Source organism: Apteryx rowi, unplaced genomic scaffold, assembly GCF_003343035.1.
Source record: "Apteryx rowi isolate R43461 unplaced genomic scaffold, aptRow1 scaffold_172, whole genome shotgun sequence".
Lineage (NCBI taxonomy): Eukaryota > Metazoa > Chordata > Aves > Apterygiformes > Apterygidae > Apteryx > Apteryx rowi.
In genome coordinates, this window is record NW_020447997.1 from 58,640 (window position 1) to 76,365 (window position 17,726).

Genomic DNA, 17,726 nt, shown 5'->3' on the forward strand with positions numbered 1-17,726 from the left:
TGCATGTAGTTTCTTCACAAAATTACTAGGAAATGAGTCTGCAAAAAGATCATCTAGTGCAGAGATGCAGTCAGGCAATAGAGTGTATATACAAGATGCTACAGCATCTTTCTGGCTGTTGTGATTTTTGTCCTGTTCACATTTATTAGCATGTTCTTGCAGGATATTTACAGAGAAGTAAAACTGCTTCCTTAGGGTGAGAACTGTCAGTAATGGGACCATTCAAGAGTTGTCTCCCTATATTTTTCCAAGCAGGTCTGGTCATTAGCAAGTCATCTGGGCTGACACCTCTTTTCCAGCAGAGATCTGAGCCTCTGAACAGATTAAGTTATACCAAAAGGATTTGCTGTCTGTCCTGATTATGGAGTTCTTTCCTTTGCCTCTTTGTCCCAGATAATTTTCTTAAATTTAAATGAACTTTTGGATTAGTAACTGAAGATGACCATCTAAATTAGCTAACACAATGCCACCACTAAATTACAGGACAATCTTTTCAAATTGAAAGTTTTTTTCATCTAATAATAGATATTTTCAAAGATTGCAAGCAGAAAGATTATAATGATTTTACAACTTAATTAGAGATGAGTATTTATTCAGAATAACTGCATTTGTACTCAGAAAATACACAAGTAAAGAAAAATCTGAGAAGACAGGGAATTTAATTAAACTATTCTTTGAGAATGATTGTATTTAAGTATCCTATAAATATGTTAAGTATCAGTGTGTACCAAACTCATTTCTTGATTAATCTGTTCTTTACATTGGTATATGTTTGTCAATTTATTGGTCAAATATATACATTTCTCTATGACATTTGATATGTATGGTAGACTACTCGAGATGTAGACTGATAGCTAATTAAGTAGAAAGAATTTGGGAGATGTGGTAAATGATTAAGTGACTACTTATTAGAGCAATTTATTTTCTCCCAGATTTTAAAAGAAAAAGAATGAAGAAGGGCAAAGTAGTGTTTTAAAAAAATTCTCTGCAAGTTTTGTTTCAATGAGTTGAATGAATGAATGAATGACTATAATTTTTTAAAATCAACAGTCATTTATGTAGTATATGCTTCATTTCAACTGTGTATAGTAACCATGTGATAAATCAATTGGTGCATTCTGTATGCCTTATTAGTACCCAATGCTGAATGCTGCTACATGCAAGAATAAAGATTTGATGATTAGTCTCTTTGGTGCCATTCAGATACAAATATATTGCTGTATATCCAGAAAGCCAGGGATTTGCATAGATTTTATACCAGAATGACTGAGAACAAAGTGGCTTATAGTTTAAAATATATGAATGATGGAGAATGATGGATGCTTCTTCAGGAAAAATATGCATATAAGTACTTGAGTCATATTCTTCAGTAAAAAAATACCTTTCATGTGCTTACTTTGTGTGCCATCATACTTGGGAAGTAACATACACACCTATATTAGCAGTATAGTATGACATAATTGCCTTAAGCTACAATAATTTGAATTAGTACTGCAGACGAGTGAGTGAAGCAGAAACAATATTACATGAAACATTAAAGCTGATAAAAGCTTGAAATGAAAACTGTATGTTCCATCGGCAGTCAAGGTACATTAGAATAAAACGGAATTAATCTATTCAGGATCATATACCTGCAATTTGAAACAAATGAGTACTAAATATAGAGTGCAATCAATTCTTTGCAAGTTTATAGTGTTTCTTCGGGAGACATTTTACTTAACTTGCACATTAATATGGAAAAACACATTTCATGATTGAAATCAATCCATCCAATCTAGATGTTGGAATACCCAGAATAAAGAGAGTCTGTTTTGTTAAAACGTGAATAACTACTGTTTGCATCCTCACCATCAGCTTCATTTAAGCAAAAGAAGAATTATGCAGAAAAGGTGATGTAAACCTTAAAGAAAAAATAAAGCATGAGAAAGGTAAGCTCTTATGTCCCATTTTCACAGAATCTCAGGATGATTGAGGTTGGAAGGGACCTCTGGAGTTCATTTAGTCCCTGTTCAAGCAGGGTCACCTAGAGCAGGTTGCCACGACTGTGTCCAGATGTCTTTTGACCATCTCCAGGGATGGAGATTCTGCAACCTCTTTGGGCAACCAGTTCCCGTATTCAGTCACCCTCACAGTAAAGAAGTTTTGGGGGTTTTTTTAATAGTTTTTACCTTTTCAAAGGTACTTAGTCACTCGGCTCTCAAAAATGATTCCCTCAAGATATTATGTTAAAAAATGTTTGCTATACTTTAAAAATAGCAATCAAATACATGTCAGGCAATATTAATGCTGCAGTCCACAACTAAATCACATAAACAAAAAAGTATTATGTAAGTGCCTGCCAATCAGAAACTGAAATGAACGGCATCAAATTGATTAGTGGAGCTTCCAAACCAAGCAAAATTAAAGCTTCCAAACCAAGCAAAATTTTTGTTTGTTTTTTTCTTTTGTTTGTTTTTAATCTAGTGAATTATAACAACATGGGTAAGGATCTTTCTTTTTATAAAGAACATTAGTATGTTCTGTGAGAGTTATCTTCTCTGTAGGTGTATAAATCAATTATGAGACAAGAAAAAAAAGACTTGCTTATGTATAAAAATCTCAGTTCTTCATGTTATTTATTTCCACCTATATAGGCATATGAGTAGATGTCATCATACATCCCTGTATTCACAGTGGAAATCAAGGAGAGACGTGTTGCCTACAAACCATGATAGCCCTATATAGATTTTATGGACAAAGCTGGTTTTGCATGTTTGGTTCTGTCACATTTGGCTTTGTGATAGTGTTTCCTCCAGTCTACTGTTTGTGTGATGGTAACTGCTGAGTGTTAAGAGGAGATATATTATTAAAATGGGACTTCACTAATTGCAATCACTGGCAATGTTGATTTTAAAGTAATTGTTGTCATTAAACTGATATTCATTAAAGTAAATTAATATGATGTAACAGCAACATGCATTTTTTTTTCAAGCAACTGAAAATTGAGAAGAAAGCTTAAACATCATAAATTGAGTCTTAGAAGTTTCTTAATGCTTGTAACATCCTGAGAGCTGAATGGCTTCTTAAAAATGTAATTAATTTACCTGTTTTGAAATATAGAGAGCATACATTTGTTAAAGTCTAAATTCATTTGGAGTGATCACTTTACAGCGATTTATCCAGTAATTTGTTTAATTATTCATGCCTGGATAACAGAATAATTGATAGGCAGGCAGAAATTTATAAAACATGAAAATTTTCACCTCCATTTTACATCTGACTGCAGCTACAGATCAGGAATTTCTAAAACCATACTTGCAATAGGTAGCCATAGCTGTTTAAGCAGATACTGTTGGTCCGTATCCATTTGTTTTCTGTTGCGATCATTCAAATTGTTCCTTAGACAAAATGTTCCTCAAAATTATATTACAAAATTACAGAACAGTTAAGCATCACCTGTCTACCATGATGCATTATTGTGTACTGTACAGATATACTCTGGGTATCGTGTACTCGTTATTACGTACCGCCAACAAGAAGTAAGGTCCAAAAGAAAGAAAATGGGAAGGCATGGCAACAAAAATGTAGGTCACACATGCCTTTTCACTGGTTCCCAGCCTTTCAGAACTGGCACATTACTTTTAAAATATAAAAAACACTTGGCATTGTAATCAGTGTTTTTGCATTTAATTATTATTCTGAGACTGTTTTCTAAAAATCAAACCACATAATTGCAGTCCCTTGTGCCATTGTTTTATAATGCTCCAGTTGTATCACTATGCTCTAGTTTCTCATAACAGATATTTTGTTTTTCCCACACATTTGAAGAAGGGAACTATCATTTTCCAGGGCCACAGCTTCATTTGATTTGGAAACCAGTGACTTGGGTAGGATTCACTTCTCCAAACATATAGGTACTTAGTGCCGCTCAAAATTCCCTGTCGTAGTGCAGAGTTCCATGCGGGGCAGATATGTCACAGGATCAGCTAGAGTGGGATCTGAAGGCCAGATGAGCTCAAATGGCCTCGGATGCCTATATTTAAGCACCTGAATTGGGTCCTTTCTTTCCATTTCTGGGATGTAGGTCCACCATTTCAGTTGCCTTGAGTTCTAATTCTTCTTGACTGCCAGTTCTTTCAGAACTCCTTAGCAGAAAAGCAGATTGCTCCTCCAAGCTACACATGATAGTTGAGGAAGATAAGAGACAGGTTGGGGGGGGGGACGACAGACGGACGGACGCTTTCTATATCTAGCACTGGGAAGTTGTTTTAAGGCCTGCTCCCATTTTAGAATGTTTAGTACTGTCTTGGCAGACCTTGAAGGGCCCAGGCACACTGCTGATCTTTAAACTAGAACAGATCCAAAGAAAAGTAGGAAAGTTAACTTTAAATACTGGATTAAAAATGCCAATCTTCTTTTTAAGAGCACTTGTTTAACATGTCTGTTTTTAGCCACTGAGAGATATCACTCAAAGGCATTCTGTGCATTACCAGTATCTTTCAGCAATCCAGTAAGCACTGAAATTAAATTGCTTTGCTTTTCAGGAGGTTATTAAATTATTAATTTTGTCAAGTTACATTCTTTAGGACAAAACTACCAGATTCAAAAAAATATTAAGTACTCAGTTGCCCATTGCCTATTCTAATTTTCCTTACCTCATACCCACAACTGGTGAGGAAAATATTTCTAGATCAAACAATTATTACTAATTGAGCTATAGCAAGTCTTATTTTCAAGATAATAACTAAGCATGGATACATAAATTGCAGCTAGCATATATGAATCTTTATTGTTCTATTTCACAGTACACAGAAGGAGAAAATGGGTTTGTCATAAGTTGCTAATATCTTCCAGTTTGTACAAACAGCATAATATAAATATCCAATATCAAGTCTTTGAGAAGGAAACTAATATTACCTTCTCATTTCTATAGTATCTAGCATGATAGAATCTCTGTTTGGGATCTGTGCTGCTTGAATATGAATAATGCTTGTATAATAGCAGCATAGGATTATAAATTGTATACAGTTTATTTCTATAGCATAAATTAATGGTTTGCAGTCCATGCAGTTCCATGCTAAAAAAAAAAAAAAAAGCATGAATTTTTTATCTTTTTAGTAGCAAGAGAAGTAAGATAACTTGACTTTTTCTTAACTGTAGAAAAAGATATACCAAGGACAGTTAGCAGAAATCTTTAACTAAATGGCCCTGTTAAGACCATTAATAATAGCAGTAGCAGTTGTGTATCTATCTGAGCTGAACCTCATCTGCTGTAAACTTGCATGCTTGTTCTAAGCTAGTATTGTAGTACTAAACAGTCAGTGGTGCATTTTCTGAAAGTAGCAGCTATATGAAAGTATTCTGTGAGTAGAAAAAACAAGGAGGAACATATCGTGTCCAGAATAGTTCACAAGAAGAGAACTTACATGTTGGTAAGTGGTTGCTGCAGCCATTCGTTCTTTGATTTGCTGTTCTACTGGAGTTTATTTTTTCCTCTGGTTTAGAGTCTACATCATGTAACACTTCCATGTTGCAAAGGCAAGGTAAAATAGCTGTTCACATCAAACACCTACCAAATGAGTGACTTTCTCTGAAATACTAACTACTTTTAGATACTAAAAATCATTCCTTTGAGTAGCTTGGCTACTTGGGCAGCTGTTTTCTGCTTGAGCTCTGTGAAGCAGTGTGGGTAGGAAAGTATTCTGCTCTAGGTGATATTTGACTTAATTTTATATAGCAGTCATTTAAAACTGCAAATAAATGACATTATTCATTTATTATATTACAGCAGGATAGATCTTTACAAGACAGAATTGTAGTAATAGTGGCTTACAGTTTTCATATAAAATAAAGCTCTTTTGAATAGCACTGTAGTGCTGAGAGTTCATTCCATTGTTCCACATGCTTAATTTTTGTCTGTCACTTCAGCTAACACCACTCATTCATGGTCTTTTTTGCTCTGCTGCCCTTTCCAAGTTCAGTTCCATCCTCTTGCTTTTCTCAACTGTGTTTTTTTCCTTCAGACCTCTTGCTTAGACTTATTACACTTGGCTGGAATAAAAGTAGTTCTTTCAAACTGTACTTAAAAAAAAGAAATCATTTTAAAGAAATTTAAAGACTGTTGCAGTAGCTCTGCACAGCAGGAAGAAGATGGTAAAAGATTAGAGTTGAAGAATACTGAATAAGATAGTGAATTTGAAATTTAAGAGTTTTTTTAAGGGTTTTATAATTTGCCTCTACTTTAGATAAGCAAATATGTCATCTTAAGAATAAATTTGGTAACAATTGAATGTCTTAAAAGATTTGGGTGGAAAAACTATATGGAAATAAGTTAGCAACAGCAGCAGTATGAAGAGAAAACATTGTACTCAATAGAAATTGAGAAATAGGACATTGAGGGAATAGACAATTCTGTCACAACAACCAATGAAATATGTATAGAACTGCTAAGAGTAGTAGTAGGGAACAAAATAAATTTCCTTTGGCGAGGCAAATTGCAGTTTAGAACAAATGGTGATCCAAGAGGACATGTTCCTTTACATTTTCTCTTTCCTAGAGTTCTTCCAAATAGATTTTGGTAGTTTGGCTTTTATTTTTGAAAGTTACATGATTTAATTCCACACCGTGAAGTTTTCAGTAGGATCTCTTTAGAAGTTTGTTATAAAATTATATGGTGCACAGCCACAAATTTCATCTTTATAGTACTTTTTAAAGCAAAACTCTTCATCATCCTCAACTAAGTTTTCACAAATATGGAATGTAGAATTAAGACTTCAGTAATTGAAGAGGAACCAGAGCAATATGGTCCTGAACTTCAGCAGAGATTATTACAAGACGCCTCAAAAACCTGTACAAGGGGCTTGAATACTACCGTGATTGGTCTCACTCAAAAGAAAGCAGTAAGTCATATGCACTATAGTTATGTAAACCTAAGTGTAAAATTCACTACGAATGTAATTTATACACTAAATTTATAGCTTCCGAATTGCTATCTTTGTCAATTAAGCCAACTTAAGAAGTTATCTCCCTCTCCCCAACTACCCATTCTCATCTACATAGAGTAGTTTACCATCTCTTTATCTATGATGATACAAATGTTTATTGGCCCATGTTGTAAGCGAGAACACTGAACTAACCTAGTTGGAAAATAATTCTTAAGAAATTAAGCTGTGACTTCCTAAATCAGCTTTACCATAGATGCCAACAACCCATAAACATATAGCCTGAAAGGTGAAACCACACCAGGGAGAAGAAAGTACTTCCCTTGCAACAAATAGTTAATTATAACCAGGAAGAGGAGGGGTAATGAGGTTGCAGTTATTGACAGGGTATCTTTAGCAGCTGTGCAGATAATGGACTTGGCTAGCTATACCTCAGAGGTATTTCTAAAACATAAGCAGGAATAAGGATATTCCTACAGGAAAATGTCATTAACAATCCACATGAATTATACCTATGAAAATCTTAGGAAGAAGCAGAGGAGACATTTGAACTTGGAAAAAAGTGTGAATTTCACTATGGGGGTGTAAATATATATATGTAGAGATCTCAGTTGTTTTCTGTAAAGGTGAATCTGAAAATGCAGGCCTTGTATAAAACATAGTTTCTTAATGATTAGGTAAGTATCACTTCAAGTTGAAAAAGGGGAGGGGGGACACCAAGAATTTATATAAAGCTTACATGTAAGCATATTTTTGTTTCTATTAATTTGTTTCAAAACTTTTTGATGAGTATGGTTAGTAGGTGGATGATAGTGCTGCACTATGTATTTAACTTAGGCTTGTACTCAAGGGGACTTCAAGGAAATCAGAAAACACTAAATTATTTCATTCCAAAATACAACAGCGCTCACCAAATATGACCTGATAACTCTAGCATCTTGTCCCAAAGAAACTAAGGTCTTGCAATAGTAGATAAAAAGACAAAAACTCAGAGCTTTAAATGTAAATTATCCTAAGTAAAAAAACAGTAGTAATATAGCTATGATATGGACAGGTCATATAAGATGATAATTTAACTTCTGAAACTTCTGAGTGTAGACAGCAAGAAAACATATGCAAAAGAAAAAATATAGTGAAGTTTAAAACTAAAGTTTTACTTCAAAGATGAGTTAACAGGTAGATGACCCATATGCAAGTTTTTTTCTCTGCTCTAATATTCAGAAACTTTAAGAAGTGCTACTTGGGCATCTGCAAATGGGAACTTCTGCAGGAATAGAGGCTGAATGCTACAGGGAAACTATTTTAGAGCAAACCTTCCGTTGTCACTGACACAAAACAAATCTTTATAAGGTAGTCAGATAATGCTAAATTATATGAATCTATATATGGCTTAAAAAAAAAACTTAATGTGATCAAGCCTAGCTTATTTCTTAATTCTCCTGACTTTTTCTAGTCATTCACTTCTAGTTAACATGATTAAAGCTAGGCTGGACATATACTGCCTATCATTCTTACTAGTGTTTTACTAAGCTGCTATTTATTATGGTTTTTTAATGTTATCTTATACTGTTTTTTTACATCTACACAGTATAATTCTGAGGCATACAAAATGAGTTAAGGTTAAATTATAGCTGTATGTCACAATAGTGCTGAAGCTGGGATTCCGGTTCCACATCCCACTTATAATTTTTAAGAATACTGTTCTTTCTTCTAAATACATGAGTTGATTTCAAAACTAGTAATGCAAGGTACCTTGTTTTCAGCTGGAAACTATTTCAGTGTACTCTGCTTCAGATAATCTCCTGGCATTGGTCTGCCTGTGCTATAACAAGGACAGGGTTATTGCAGCCCAGGTGTGTGTAATATTGATAATGTCACTTCAGTCTGCCCTGCAAGGCAGTTACCTTCAGCAGCTAGTCCTACTGATGTGCTTCCCTGCATCAGCACTTGGAGGTACTGAAAAAGAACTTGTTGATGCAGTCTAAATGAGTGACATGGTGTATAAATCCCCCCCGAAAAGTTTCAAGTCAATTCGTATACTTCTAATGTGTGTTAAAATTTGCATGCTTCAGAAGCCACACTTACTAGTACTTGAAAGTATTCTTTTTGGTATTCTAAAGAACACAGAAGCTGTTTTTCGTCTTTACATATTCTTTCCCACCCTCCTTCATTTAAATTATAAAAGGGTGGGGAATAAAATCGAGAAATCAGTGTCACTGCTTATCCCATATCCTCAAAAGGAGTGACTGGTATCGGATGCTTTTCAGAAAGCTATTTAAAGAAAACAAAACAAAAAAACACAGTTTGGGGTAGCATACTACCCATGTAGAACTCTGCTTGATCAGTCCGCTAAGCACAAAATGTTAGCATGACTGTGGGAAGTAGAAATTAATGATGAAAACATGTCATAATAAGCATTTTTCTTTTGAAGGGAAAAAAACAGTATAATTATTTCAATTTTTCTTGCATGGTTTATTTCCACTTATATTTAAAGCTGATGAAATCGGCAGTAATGATTAATAGTTAGAAATCAATGCAAATGTTCAGGACTGTCTATAGAAAGCAAATAAGCATTCAGAGGGTGTCATTATTTGTCTGTATGTGGCCACACTGCAACTGCTATATAATTAACTGCTTTACAACAGTCTGTAGTGACATTTAATTTTACAAGAAGTGCCATAAAAATGCAAATTGTCATTGAAATACTAGACCTATTTTAATGTTTGGGCAACACAACTGAGAAGGAAAACATCTGTTAGATAGAAGTGTCAGTGTCACTTCTGCTGTTGTTGTATAAAAATCTTTAGCTTTTGATAAACATGATTGTGAACAGCCCTCATGTTTATCTAGCCTGCACACTCCCATGCACCAGTATGTCTTCTGTTGTTAAATGGAGTGCAAAGAGACTACCTATTTTAGTCCTTAGAGCAGAGACTTGCAGTCCAATTAAGTTTGCACAACGCATCAAATATTTGACCTAGGGTACTAGCTCAACTCGCTGTATCTGCATATTGCTGGACTTCTCGTTACATGGCTTCTTTTCAAGTTCTTCTTCCTTCTCATAATTCTGTGAGCTACAGCAGGCTGCCCAGTAACCTTTCAGAGACCACGATGGGGCAGTATCTTGTAGAAACAGGTGAATTTGGTATGAATTTCAGGCACTCTTACTGGCATTCATCCTGTTTGTACACAGTTTTTTGGTTAGTCTGCCATTAGGAGCTTGTGTTCTTTAGCTATCAACTAGGACTCAGTTATTTTCAGATGTAATCCTTGTGTTAACTTCTCCTAATCTGACATTATTGTTTGTTTTCTTTGTTCCAAAAATTATGGCAATATACTTGCCCAGAACAAAACGTATTCTTTGCACCTGGTTCAGTTAGCAGTACAGATGGCTTTACAGCAGTATCTGGTCTTCATGACTCTGAATTCCTGTAACTTGCATATCATCTAGAAGCTTTATTCAGTAATGGGTTGCTGTCTTCTCCCAGGTAACTAGGTGGTTTTAATATATTTGAATAGAAATTTAACAATCATTTGTTGTCTAAACTGAACTGATCACTGTGTCAGCATCATGTGCACAGGCTGCTCCTACCCTCTCTATCTGTGCTGACTTTTTAAATATGGATATATAATAGATCCCATTCCTGCACTGAGATAATAAAGATTTATTGCACTGCCCACAAGCTTAAGGAGAATTCTTACTCCTGCACTACTCAATAGTACAGCTTACTTGAGCAGTACACAAACCTACTTAAACTTCCTTTTACAGATAGGAAAGGATCACAGAACAACTACTTTCTAAAAGTAATTCAAGGCAGTTAAAATTTTTGTCTGCCTATCTTGCCTATCTACGTTATCCCTGAAAACTTAGATACACTCATGACTCTACTTACTTTCACTTAAGGTGGAGAAAGCTGTTTTTATCTCTTCCTTCTGAATCAATGCTGACATCTAACGCCATCTGACCTTGGGGTTAATCACCCTAACAATTCTTGAGGATAATTATTAACTAATAACTCCAGTGTAATTAACAGCAACTGGATGGGATGGGCTGGATGGGGAACACTAAACACTTGGCTGATTTACTGTGTGTTTAGATATGTTATGTATATGTAAAAAAGTAGGTGTGAAAAGGAAAAAGGCTGAAGCTGCAAACATGCAGTCACGAAGATGAGGGCAGGGGAAGACAAGACTCTTCGTATTTCATTTGCATCATGTTCGCTCACCCATGCCTATCAGAGAGAGCATTTTTCTCTTCAAATAAAAGAGCATTATTCTAAGATTAAGTAGGAATGTGTGGGCCTAGGGATAGCACTAAAGTGTAATAAAAATAACTTGCCACCTTACTTAGTAGATAAGTTCAATCTGTGGAGGATGGTATAATTTTAGTCTATAGAATTTTACTGTATACTTTTATTTTGCTATTTTCTATTATTGTACAAGGCAGTATTTGCTTACAGATTCTTGCAAGAGTGGTAGAGTCTATACTATACTTAAAATTTCAACCTGTGCCTAACAGCCGTGAAGTGAATTTGCATTTTACAACTCACACCAGCATATTCTTCACAGGTGTGGCAAAACAGATGAATAATGAGATTTCATTATAATTGGCCAGTGTAACTATACAATTTCTGTCTGTAGAGGCAACCAATTGCATAGTACAGATAAGAATCTTTAAAAATTTGTTAGTGTTCTATTCTGTTAATGATGCTGTGGCTGAGTAAATGTAAGATTTGCGGGGGGGTTCTCCCTTTTAGTCCAGGGCTTTGGAGCATTTATCACCTTGAGAGGAAAATGCTGACATTTGTAAGCAGGCTTCATCATAAAGCCAGTACATGGATGAGTCTGTGTAGTCTTAAAGACTAGCTGGGTATATGTCATTAATATATTCAGTGGGACTTTTTTAACTCATACTTTGAGCTTTCACACTTTGGCTTGTCCCACAAATGAACTAAGTGAAAGTGGCTTTCTCTCATTCAGTTACTAAGTTCAAATGAAATTAAGATTTCAGGGGTATATAATAGTTTGTGACATTAGATATTTGATATGTATCCAACTTCCCTTCACAAACTTTTCATAGGATCAAGGCTGGGCAGTGCCTGCAGAGATCATCTGGTCTGTCTCCAGTCCCTGGTGGACTCACTGGCACTGTTCCTGACCCTCGTTTGTCTGGTCTTACCTGACAGAGATTCCACAACTTCTTTATGCCATGCCTTTCAGCACTTAGCTATCCTTATCAACGCAGCATGTTTGCTAAAATGTACTTCATATCTCCCTTGATGCAATCCAAGACCTAGAGAATAGTTTCTTAATGCAGCTACCTGTTTCATATCCAAATGCTGTCATAATGCATCCTCTAATTATTTTCTTCTCTAGACTAAACAACTCTTGCTCCTTAAGCTTTTGTTACAGAACATCTTTTCCAGATCGCTCTTATTCTCAATGCTTTCCTCTGGGCTGTGTCTTCTTGGAGTGTGGCATGCAAAGCTAGGTAAAGTACTCCACTCCTTGCCAGAACTAGAGGAAGCATTTCTTCATGTCCCAAACAATACTTGTCTCTGTATTTCCCCATGTTTGCTATTTTCACATAGTGGGTTGAATTTTTATTCAACTTGAGAACTGCTATATTCTTGAGAATGTTTTCTGAAAAACAGCTACCAGCACATTTTTCTCCTTGATACATATTTAAGCATTTGATTATTCCTGCCTCAATATAGAACCTTGCACATTTGTATGTTGAATTTCATCTTGGGGTTTTTTGTGTGTGGTGGTTATTTTTGTTGTTTGTTTGTTTTCCATATTGTGTCTCTAATCTGTCAAGGTCACTTTGAATTCTAAGTTTGTGCTCCAACACATCAGAACATGGAATGATCGGCTGCTCTAAATACGTTCCTTTAGCTCTGTGCTCCCTGTAAGCAAAACTGATTGTGCTGTATAGGGTACAACAGTCAACCAGTTACTGAGGGTCAGGCACGGGGTAGTATGATATATTCTGTGCCATGTTGTTCACCTCCAGGATATTCTCTCAGTACCTCTTTGAGTGCAGTTTGAGTGAGTCACAGTGCTAGCCCAGTGTCTCTCAACAGTTTGCCTTCACTGAGGCAATTCAAGGGCCTCCTTTTGTTTTCCTGCCATTTGATGTCAAAAACCTTGTAACCCTAATTTATGAACCACTAGAATCAAGAAGTACATTCCTTTACCAATACTCCTTTATACCTTATCAGTAAAATAAGGGCAGGGATCATGTCTTTGCAAGGTAATACACTCACAGAATTAATGAAACACCCTGTAATCCAAAGGGGATGCTGTGAAGCAGTCTCTTCTTGGATATTGGAATTGCTTCAGAAAGGCTGGATGTGTCAGAATTGTTTCAGGACTGCAGTTTGATACTTTGCTACAACAGAGAAAATCAACAGATAGAGATATTAGCCTCTGTTTTGCTGTTTTGTGTCTAAGTTCTGCTTTTTTTTTTCCCCTCTGTGCTGAATCAATTATCTGTATGCTGTGCTCTAACTTTACATCAAATCATCAGCAGATCTGGGGACTCTTCACTATAATCATTCTATGTTCTATTTTGTCATCTAACCACTCAAGTAGAGAGCGACAGAGTAATTGGAAATAAATGTGGAAATGGTGCGGGAGGAACCTGTTTCTCTAATCCATTCTTAAACTGTAAAGAAAAGAGCCTTGAAAATTATATTATCAAAAAAAAGAATAATGATTTTTGACTTGTTATTCTGTTTTAACTATAAAATGCTACTGAAAAAAGTTGTTCGGAATAGGAGTATTAGGTTTTCTTAGAAGGTTATTTATTAATTTTAATTGCATTTTGGAAAGAAGTGGGCTAGAATTGCAAATAGTGTTTTAGATGTAGATAATGGGAAAAAGTAATTACAAAATTGTCTTTTAACCTGGTTATCCACCGTAACAAATATTGTTCTAGCTCATGATATCTTGTCACTTTAACAGATATGAATGAAATAAATCTTCCGTATTGAGGGCTAAGTAGCTCATAATCAAGTGTCCTCTCCGATTTTTTTTTAATTATTATTTTTTTTTTTTTGCAATGTGTTTGGATTTAGTATTGGTAAAGTGAGGCCAGTTGTGAAACCGCTCACTGAAACAGTACTTGTTGAACAGCTTATCAGATTATTGAGTAGGAGAATGATACTGTGTGACTTCAAATCACCTCTTTTCCTGCTAAGTGTAAAGTTACCCTAATTACAAGGATGAATTTGCATATTAAGAATAAATACAGAGCTAATATTTTGTAGAGTATTGTGAAAATTGCAGGTACAGTACTGTATGTAAAGACTGAACACATAGAAATGGGTGATGGTTCTTGTGAACTTCGATCAGTCTCTGCATAAATTTATCAGAGCTGTTTTAAATTGTTTTTTGCTCATACTTGGCTGCTCTGAGTGCCTTTTTATTTTTCTTCTTTTTTTCTCCAGGAGAAATAAAGATCAAGCTGACAGAAGTAATTTTGCAAAAGCGAGATGGGCCAGGGCTATTCAGAAGGTAAGAGCTTTTATTATTACTATTTATGTGTTACTGAAACTTAAAGAATTTTCTCAGATGGAGGGAGAATTCAGCAGAAGGTTTGTAGTTCATGTAAATAACTATTCATTTACAGCAGAATCTGAGGAAATGACTGCCAAGTTTCTGATGGTAGGGACAATTTCTTCTGTTGGTTCTTAAAAATCTGTGTGGTTCCCTTCTCTCAGGATTCTGGTAGCTTCTACTCGAACAGAAAGAGGAGGGGATTCTGAAGCTTTCTTTTAGACACATAAGATGGCCTAACTACAATCATTTCTCATCTGCATTGCATATTAATCTAGAAAGCATGATTTAGACACTTTTTCTGAATAAAATACAAATTAAGAAAGTTAGGTACTTAATTTCAATATTATTTAAAACAAATGGTTTCAAGAAGCTTTTTTTTAAATATTCTCTCCTAGAAAAATCTCAAGTTATAACGATGATACCATTGTCTGAGTGGGCTTTTTTTTTTTTCCCCCCACTAGATGTGATAATTAAGGGAATTTATTATGATCATTTGCTCTGATTATGTGGTCAGTAGTGGAACCAAGTATTTTCTTGCTTACTACTGTTAAACTGTATGAACTGTTGCCTCATATGACTGGTCGGAAATTCAGAGGTCATCAGTTTTTCCTGCGTTGCTCAGTAGTACTATTAGTTGTGTCAGTTGTGTGGCACTTTGGGATAAAGGAAAGGGAATAATAAACCAGCTTTTAAAATTGTTTGCATTAAATTATTCAACTTTTGCTAGTACACTTTTGGTGTGCTCAGTTGAGCTGTTTACCAGATATGTATAGCAGATAAAGGGTTTTGGAAAGTAAACTACCTAGTTCTCTGTGCAGATAGCTTCACTGGGATAACACTCAGTTGTTTTGGTGCCAGAGTTTCAGGGAAGGCTTGAGGATTGTTGTCCTGCTACCTGGAGAGATGAATAGTGTTCGATGTAGGCAAGCCTTTCTTTTAAATTAACACTAATGCATCCACTTTGAAAACCAAGTACTTAGCTGGCTTTAAGGAATGGCTGCAGTTATGGTAAACTGAATTTCAGCATCATATGTTCTTATACTTATTTCATAACTTAAATATGGACTGTTCCTTCAATTAAACAATATTGTCTCATGTGTTAAACTGAGTTGGTTTTACAAAATAGGAACAAGGGAAGCAATTATTTGCACCTTTGAGTATTTGATATCTATGTTCTAGACCTGAAGTCTGCTTGCACCTTTTTCAAATGATTAGAATGAGATAGCTTCTTTAGAGCTCTTTAGGCTTTATTGTTTATCCAGTGTTTCCCAGAGCCTTAAATAGGAATGCATTTAAATTGTGTGAATTCCAGTACAGTGCCCTATAGGACAATTATGTAGTTATGAAAATACATAAATCACATGGGTTTTGCTGTGATTCAGAATGAAAAAATTAAAGGACTCCAATTTTCAAAAAATGAAATAACCACTTCCCATTCTGTCAAGCTTTTTGCTCTATGCTAATCCATTTACTGGACTGTTGAAGAGAGAAGAGATTGGGCTGTCAAGACAGCTGCCAGAGCATTGCTTCTAGTGTGCTGAGCTGAACAGGAGTCATGCAATGATACATTTCTGAGTTCCAGATTTCAGTGAACTAAATAGTTGTGAGATCATTGTTACCAGCTGTTGCTAAAATGGGTACAATAATTTTAAGAAGGGCCTAGGTTGCTTCTTTGAGGAAACCACTGATTTATTTTCCAAAAGGAGGGGAAAGTTACCACAGTTTGTCAAGTTTTCATAAATGTATTATACTTTCTTGAGATTTCATCCATCTCATGTTTGGTAGTGGTCACTTACAACCTATTTATCTTAACAAGATATAATCTCTTTATTTCCTTAATTGAATTCTTTCCGGTTTCTTTTAGCACTTACAGAAAACTGTGAACTGTTTTTCCCTGTATATTACATTAAACAGGTTTGTACAAAACCCTGTAGTCTTAATGAGATAAAATTGGATGATGGTTATTTTAAACTTCCATCAGTTTCAGTTGCATTGTATTGTAAAAGGACTGTCGAAATGTCTGATTCATTTGCCTATACATTTGTCTAAATAAAGTTTTCAACATAACTTTTTCTTCAAGGATTTATAAAGTATGAGAGGAAAGATTCTAGTTTTGCTATCTAAAGAAGTCAGGTAGTTCAACAGGAATCTTAATTTTCTAGCTTTCAAAATTTTAGTTCTCTTATGGCAAGACTTCCTTGTAAGTCTGGTAAAAAGACACAAAACAGGCCAATTTTGTGGAGATAATAGCCTTCAGTATCTGTCTCTGATTCTATAACAGATGACACTTCAAGCATGCTGCCCTTCATTTCTGATCTGTAAATTTTTGTATCTACCTATTTGTACCTTCTGATCTGAAGAATAGTTTGTGCAACGTTTTTGGGAAGAGCAGATAAAAGACTACTCAGTATTAAACTAAAACTGAGGCTTCCTTCTGCTACCTGGTTTTATAATGTGCAGGTCCTGCCTCTGAGATGAAACTATTACCAGGCCCTCGTGCAGAATTAGGGCATCACAGAAGTCTCTGCTAGCAAATGACTTTTTCCTTTGCTTCACTCCTGAATGGAGCAACTGTCTCAGAGGCAAGGTCTTTAATGAAGTGTCTGCAAGGCAACAGGCAGCAATGAGAGAAATGTGGGATTAGAGGAGATAAATTTTGCATGAAAAGTGAATTTTTCAGTGTTACTTCTGCAGTCCTTCTGCACAGCTCCTCTTTGCAGTGCAGATACAACTGTCTGTTGAACATGGTCATTCCCCTCCACCCCCTCAGCCTCAACTAGTTTCCATAATCTCGCTGACAAGGCTGTGTTTGCCAGGAAGACTGTACTTTGTATTTCTAGTAGTAATTGAAGCCAGTTGCTTTGTCTGACACCAGAGTCTTAACTAAACGTTTTTTCCCATTCCCATGAAAAGGAAAGGGGACTGGTGAATGTATGGGCAGGGGAGGAAGAAGGCATGTGCAGAAGCTCAGGTAACCAGCAGTCGAGCAGAACAGAGGAGCAGCCCCAGAGCTCTTCATGAGAATACATCTGTATTTATAAACAAACAGCTGGAATAAGAAATAAGTTAGTCTTTGGGCTTGTTTTGTTTTAGAAATTTCTTTTAATTTCTTCAATTCTCTTGAGCCAATCAGCTCCTTGGAAGAGATGCTCATGAAACAGCTGTCTTAACTATGCAGTGTTTGAGTGGAAATCTTTTTACACTGTTCTTTTAGGTCAGTATTTTGAAAGAAACTTAAGG

General features: G+C 35.5%; 1 protein-coding gene across 1 annotated transcript in view; it reads left to right on the plus strand.

Annotated features, from left to right (window-relative positions):
• Positions 1–17,726, plus strand: part of LOC112963647 (protein unc-13 homolog A-like) — a 43,496-nt gene that overhangs the window by 25,326 nt on the left and 444 nt on the right. The window contains exon 6 of the mRNA XM_026060907.1: positions 14,375–14,441. Coding sequence (XP_025916692.1) covers positions 14,375–14,441 — 67 coding nt within the window. The remainder of the gene's footprint in view (positions 1–14,374; positions 14,442–17,726) is intronic.